Source organism: Leuresthes tenuis, unplaced genomic scaffold (assembly GCF_036924035.1).
Source record: "Leuresthes tenuis unplaced genomic scaffold, fLeuTen1.0.hap1 SCAF_5, whole genome shotgun sequence".
Lineage (NCBI taxonomy): Eukaryota > Metazoa > Chordata > Actinopteri > Atheriniformes > Atherinopsidae > Leuresthes > Leuresthes tenuis.
Genome location: NW_027325359.1, coordinates 15,674,704 through 15,680,816, shown reverse-complemented (window position 1 = coordinate 15,680,816; position 6,113 = coordinate 15,674,704). Strand labels below are relative to the sequence as shown.

General features: G+C 40.5%; 1 protein-coding gene across 1 annotated transcript; it reads left to right on the top strand.

The window, feature by feature from the left end:
* The first annotated feature begins 277 nt into the window (after positions 1-277).
* Positions 278-5,803, top strand: LOC140306649 (uncharacterized). Its single transcript, XM_072385251.1, has 2 exons — positions 278-360; positions 2,666-5,803. The coding sequence occupies exons 1-2, from the start codon at positions 306-308 to the stop codon at positions 3,937-3,939; spliced, it is 1,329 nt and encodes a 442-aa protein (XP_072241352.1). The 5' UTR covers positions 278-305; the 3' UTR covers positions 3,940-5,803.
* The last annotated feature ends 310 nt before the right edge of the window (positions 5,804-6,113 follow it).

Below are 6,113 nucleotides of genomic sequence, written 5' to 3'. Positions count from 1 at the left end.
CTGACTCCTAGCGTCAATTTAGAGACAGTAAATTAACCTCACAAGCATGTTTTTGGGTGGTGGGGGGAAGCCAGAGTACCCAGAGAGAACCCACGCATATACAGGGAGAACATGCATTCGAACCAGAAACCATCAACCCATCTGGCCCTGTTATGTTAGAGGACAAAGATAACTAATGAAGCCACCAAAGGCACAGTCACCTTTTTTTAGAAACCATGTTGTGAGCAGAGGACATTCTGTCTCGAACGAAAGGAGAAGCTGTAGATTTGCTATTTCCTGATTTTAATTTTGTTTTTCATCCCTTCATGCAGCGTGACAACTTTTCATCGCTTCGGCTTGAATCTACGGTGTTATTAGAAGGTATGAAAGTACATTGTTGTGTGCACATTATCATTTTCATTTAATATAGTTATCATTCTTAATGAAAATGGTAAATGAACTGTATTTATATCAAACCATTGACCCTTGGCAGCTACTTGCTCCCACTCGTTAGCAACAGGAGCTCCTAATAGTAGGACTTTGACCGTTTTTCAGCTCAATCAAAGGCGTGAAAGTTTACATGGCTGTTTGAATTTGCAGAGTTTCTGTCCATGTTGTCCATTTGTTAGCTGCGGTTGCTGAGTATGACATCATCAGTTGTCACCTGGCTCACGGTGCTCTTGCAGGTATGAGTCTCTGTTGTGTTTCAATTCTTGCAGTTGTGTAATATTTTCTTACTTTGAACATTTAACCAACCCGAGATCAGCACGTTGTGTGATTTCCTCCTGTTGCTCTCATCGTGGGTGTTTCCCGGTAGGTTTTTACCGTAGATAGTTGGATTTAAGCGTCACGTCCTGTTTTGGTGTTGAGGCACTGTCTGGTCGGTATGTAAAGTCCGCTCTAATCAATATTTCCAAATTACACTGGAAGTATTGAAATATTTTCTAACATGCTGTTTCGGTTATGCCAGGGATCATGGGCCTGTCTGAGGTCCTTGGTTTAACCAGGACGTGACAACTGCAGGTGCTGCTGCTGTGGTTTGGGCTGCAGGGACGCTGGTGTTTTGCTCTGCTTCCTTCTTTCTTCGTGTTTTGCACTCTTGTTTTCCATTTCATGTTGGCCTTTTGACTTGATTGCTGTTGTTGTGTTGTGCTTTTAGCATCCTGTGTTTAAGCTGTGTTTTTTAACGCTGCAGTTTACATTACAAACAGACTTTGTGCACGTTTCGCTCCACAAGCTGCCACTGCGACAACCAGGCCAGGCTTCCTGATTTCACAGCTGACCTGTATGCGGGTTTTTGGAGCTCTGTTTCCGCAACAGATGGTGAATTTCTGGCGTGAGCACGGTCGTTTGTGTGAGGAAGAGAATGATCTGATTTAAACCCGCTGATAAATTAGTGAATATATTATTTTTGTTAACATTTATTACATTTTTTTTTTACATTGGGAGCTTGGGTGGTGACGTCTCCTTCCAGTTGCTGCTAGTTTTCTTGCACTTAAATGGGCTTGGGTTGCACAGCTGCCTGTTGTGGGTTGATCTGAGATGTCTCCTGCCTTTATTGGCCTGTCACCCTATTGATGAGCCTCAGCTGTGTTTTTAGCGGTTTTTATTGTTTTGTTTTCAATAAAGTGTATTTATGGATGAAACACGTCTCCTGTATTAAGCATAACAAACCTGAGGGTATCTGTTATGATGCATAATTATGCCAACAGGAAAGTTGTTTGCACGTGAGAGCAGCTTGTTGGATGTTTCAAAACCCAAGTAATACCTAGAATAAGAACTCATTTCCAGAGTTTAAGAGGAGATATCTATGATGCTGAGCAGCAGGGACAAAACAGAGGGAAAGGAGGAGGATGTTCAGCCCAGACATAGACTGCTGGCAGAGAGGTAACGGTTCAGGAGTGGGGCTTACAGTGTTTAACAACAGTTTATGTAACAGTGTCATTAAAAAGGAATGTATCTTCACTCCAGATGTTAAATTGTTGGCTGTGAGTTTCTGTCAATGTTGTCTAACAGTTCATCTCTGTTTGCTGCCTTTGCTGTGTGTGACATCATCAGTTGCTGCCAAGCTACAAAACAACAAAAAAAACCCCACTGCAATCCATTTATAATGATATTGAAAATTGAGAATTTTTTTTTCATTATATAACAATAAATTACGGCAGCAATTTAATTTCTTTTCAGAGATTAATTAAGTAATCGCATTCAAAAATGTTTTGGCATGCAAGGTACATTTTGCAGCTTTGGGAAGGCTGTCTCAGTTTTGTCCTATAGTATTTTGTGCAATATGTTAGCATCACTTTAATAACAACACTATTGTTTGCCAATCTTCATCTTATTTACCAACACTGAGATGTATTTCATATGGGATTATTGGGAGAGTATTTGATTTTATTATCATTATTATTATTTTTAACCTATGTAATTTCACTGAATGTAAGAACTTAAAAATAAAAGTGCTATCAAAGTTTCAGTGCTTCAAGAGTTTTGTCAGCTTTACATATTTGAGAAATCTAAATCCCAAACGTAACAATACATTCAGTTAAAGGTTTTACATTATTTATATACAATTATACTAATGTTAAATACATAAAACTCGTATTTTGGTGCAACTTTCATCATATTCAAAGGTTGAAATGGGGGGGGAGCAACATTTCTAAGGTGTATTTTCTTTTCAACTTTTCAGAGAATATGGAGGAAAAGACTCATTTGGAAACTCCTGACATTCAGTCACAGTCCACCATCTTACATTCTCACGCTGCTTGTGTTCCTCCTGCTCTGAGAGACAGTGAGAGTTACCACGCCTTCATTAGCTACAGCAGCACCGACCACCAGTGGACCCACTCCCTCATTAACCAGCTGGAGTCATGTGGCCTACAGGTCTGCTTCCATGAGCGTGACTTCATTCCTGGTCGCACCGTGTTGGAGAACATGTCCGATTGCATCCACGAGAGCCAGAAGGTTCTGCTAGTTCTCAGCCCAGAGTTTGTTAGGAGCCGCTGGTGTCTCCTGGAGGCCAACATGTCCATGTTCAGAGACTGTCTGGAGAGGAAACCCATGATCCCAGTGATGCTGGAGCCAGGAGTCCAGGTTCCTCTCCATCTCTGCCACCTCACTTACCTCGAGGCCAGTGACCCTGACTTCATGAACAAGCTGCTCAAAGTGCTCTGCACCCCCAACCAGCAGCTTCAGGGGTCCACCGTGGTCCCTTTTCACCCCCCCACCATCTACAGCGGGAAGGTCCTGCAGCCTTTGACAGCTGTCAATGATGAGGAACTCAATAAATGGGATTCTGGACAGTTCAGTGACATGGAGGTGCCTGAACAACTGCGCCTGATCATTGAGGACCAAGACAAATACAAAGAGGCTGTGAGGATTGTCAATAGGGTCTCTCAGACTAAAGTATGGCTGCAACCTGTCTGGGTCAGAGTGCTGATCTACCTCAGTGCTGTAATATTTTTCTTGCTTTTGGCAAGTTTCTTTGTATATTTGGGTGTAATGACAATTGTCAATTTTTTTGAAAACAATCGGTACACATTTTTGCCAGTCATTATCATTCCTTTCTTCTGCGTTCTGTTGGGGTTGCTTATTCATATTAGTCTTTGGCAAAAGGATAGCCAGAAGTATATTGTGAGAGAGCTGCAGAAAGCTGTCAGTCAGGCAAACATAATTCTTTCTCAGGATAAGGTGTTAATGGGCTGTCAGTCCAATTCAAAAATTTACCTGGTGTATGTTTGTCTGGATGGTTGCAAACGGGAGTTTGCAGAGACTTTTTTTGACCAGGTTGGTGCAGAGGAAATGTTTAAAAAAGCTTTGCTTCTCTTTTCGTGTGGTTATGCCTGTAGCCTTGCCAAACGGCATTTTCCCCTTCTCCAGCCTGACACCAGGGGTCACCTGGCGGGAGGTGTGTGTTTCTGTCAGTATGTCTCCCAGCAGCTGAGCAGGGGAGTGTGGAAGTAGGAAGAAAAGAACATCAGGATATATAATAAACAGAGCAACAGGCATAGCAGTGAAAGTTTTGATCTGAAACGTAACTTACAGTTCAAAATGATGCACTCACGTTTTAAAAGTATTATTACTGTTTTGAATACCTGACTTTTTTTATTCTAATAATGACAGCAAAATGTACAATGAACTTGACCTAGTGATGAGAAAAGATGCAGTTTCTATTCAGAAAACCCTGTTTTCTTTCACTTGTCATTTATCGACCTAACTTTTAGCATTTCGAGCTTTACTAATTGAGACTAAGTGACTGATTTGCATTTTCATCCTGAGCCAATCACACAAGCTCGCTTGAAGAAACTATTGCTTGTGAATTTTAAAAAGGCAATTTACATGCATCTTGGAAGCCACCAGAAAATCATTAACTTACTGAACAAAATAAGGCAAAGAACATGAAAGTTGCCCTCATGCAAAGAGTCTATTTGCATAATTAACATTTATCAGTAAAACCAAATGTCTACTGAGTCGTAAGCCGTTACCATGGGATACGGGCAGTGAACTCCTTAAACCAGGTGTGAGGTGTAATTTTAATGTTCAGTGGCTCTTGTGTTTGATCATAAAGGCAGCAGCGAAAGTGGTTAACATTACTGGAAAGTCTGGTAACTTAAAAAAAAAAATTGTGCTTATCTTTCAAAATACTCTGGCTTTCTCCCACGGTCTAAAGACATGCATGTTAGGTTAATTGAGGATCCTAAATTGACCGCAGCAGTAACTGTGAGCCTGTATGGTTGTTTGTCTTCTCGGCACATGTGAATTGATGGTTTGAATCAGCCATATCAAATCAGATTGTAGTTAAACAAACACTGAACGACTGACATGTCACACTGATACATTTGTTGTACAACCCCAAAGAAATTGGGATAAATAAGTTAAATAAGGCCACGTATTTAAGGATCTCTTGCATGATTAAGTGCTGCCTTTATTTATTGTTGGTTTTGGTTAAGAATTTCGCATTATAGCGAAAACTAAGGAGATGTTAATAGACTTTAGAAAGAATCCAATGGTCATCCTTGCTCTGGTGGCTATTAAGCAATCCTTTGGCAGTCTGACAGCAAACAAGCCTGTAAGTTTCACAAGAATACAGTGTGTCAGATTTTCCTTTTGTCCTATGAGTCAAGAATCGTCAATGTGCAGCAAAAGTGCATCTTTGATGATTACCGTCACCTGCACATGGTTCAGAGTTTGAGGAAATGCAAATCAATCCTGGCTGACCGGTTGTCCAGGGAGACCTGCAGCAGATACAATCTGACGGCGTGCAGAGACTTAAAAACTTGTTTGTTCTGACTGCTGTTGGTCTTTTAAATAACTCAACATGATGTTCAACTTGTTGTTTTCACTGTCTGCTTATCATTTCTTGTCTATTGATTTTGCGGTTGGCTGTATAACAATTTGCCCCTCTGGGGCAATAAAGATATACTTGATCCTTGAATTTAGATATATTTTATGAAAGGACTTTGTTTTGTTTATGTAACATAAAACCAACAACCATATGCCATAAAAATCACTGCATGATGCAGCAATGCTTCTTATCACTTAGGAGTACTTGGTTAGGTTAGGACTTGACATCATAAACGATTATGATAATATTTGGAAATGACTGACTACAGTGAACTGAAAACAAGCAAAAGCTTTAAATTCTGATGTTTACAGTGTGTGACACAAGCCAGAAGGCGACCACTCGCTTTGGGGTTGTATTGTTTTTATCTTTTTTTTTTTTTTTTTAAGCAGAGCAACGCTGTGAAATGTTTCTTACATAAGTCTATGTGCTGTAACATGGGTCACTTTGCATTCACAGGCAAAATAAAAGCAGATGGTGTTATCATTATCTTTGTATCCCACATTTTAGTGGATGGGTAGCAATGCGAGAGCTGCTCCATGCATGTCCTATTACACATGTTACGTTATGCCAAAGCCAGTGGACAGTGTCTTAAATAACCTAACCAGGAGAGAAAGGCTGGGTTCTTGTCATTTGATGTTGCCACTTCACTTTCACAAAGATAGTAACCTTTTTAGCGGGTAGAGTTGAGCCGTTTAGCGGAAGGCTCTACACCTGCCAGAGTTACTGTAGCTACACTAATTGAAGAGATGTGAATGTATGACTGAAAGCACGAAGGATTTTACACCCTTTACAG

Bases quoted from the DNA above. Each gene is read 5' to 3' on its own strand.
- LOC140306649 (XM_072385251.1), top strand. From the start codon at position 306: ATGCAGCGTGACAACTTTTCATCGCTTCGGCTTGAATCTACGGTGTTA. The intron at 361-2,665 runs GTATGAAAGTAC...TCAACTTTTCAG, and splicing joins ATCTACGGTGTTATTAGAAG to AGAATATGGAGGAAAAGACT.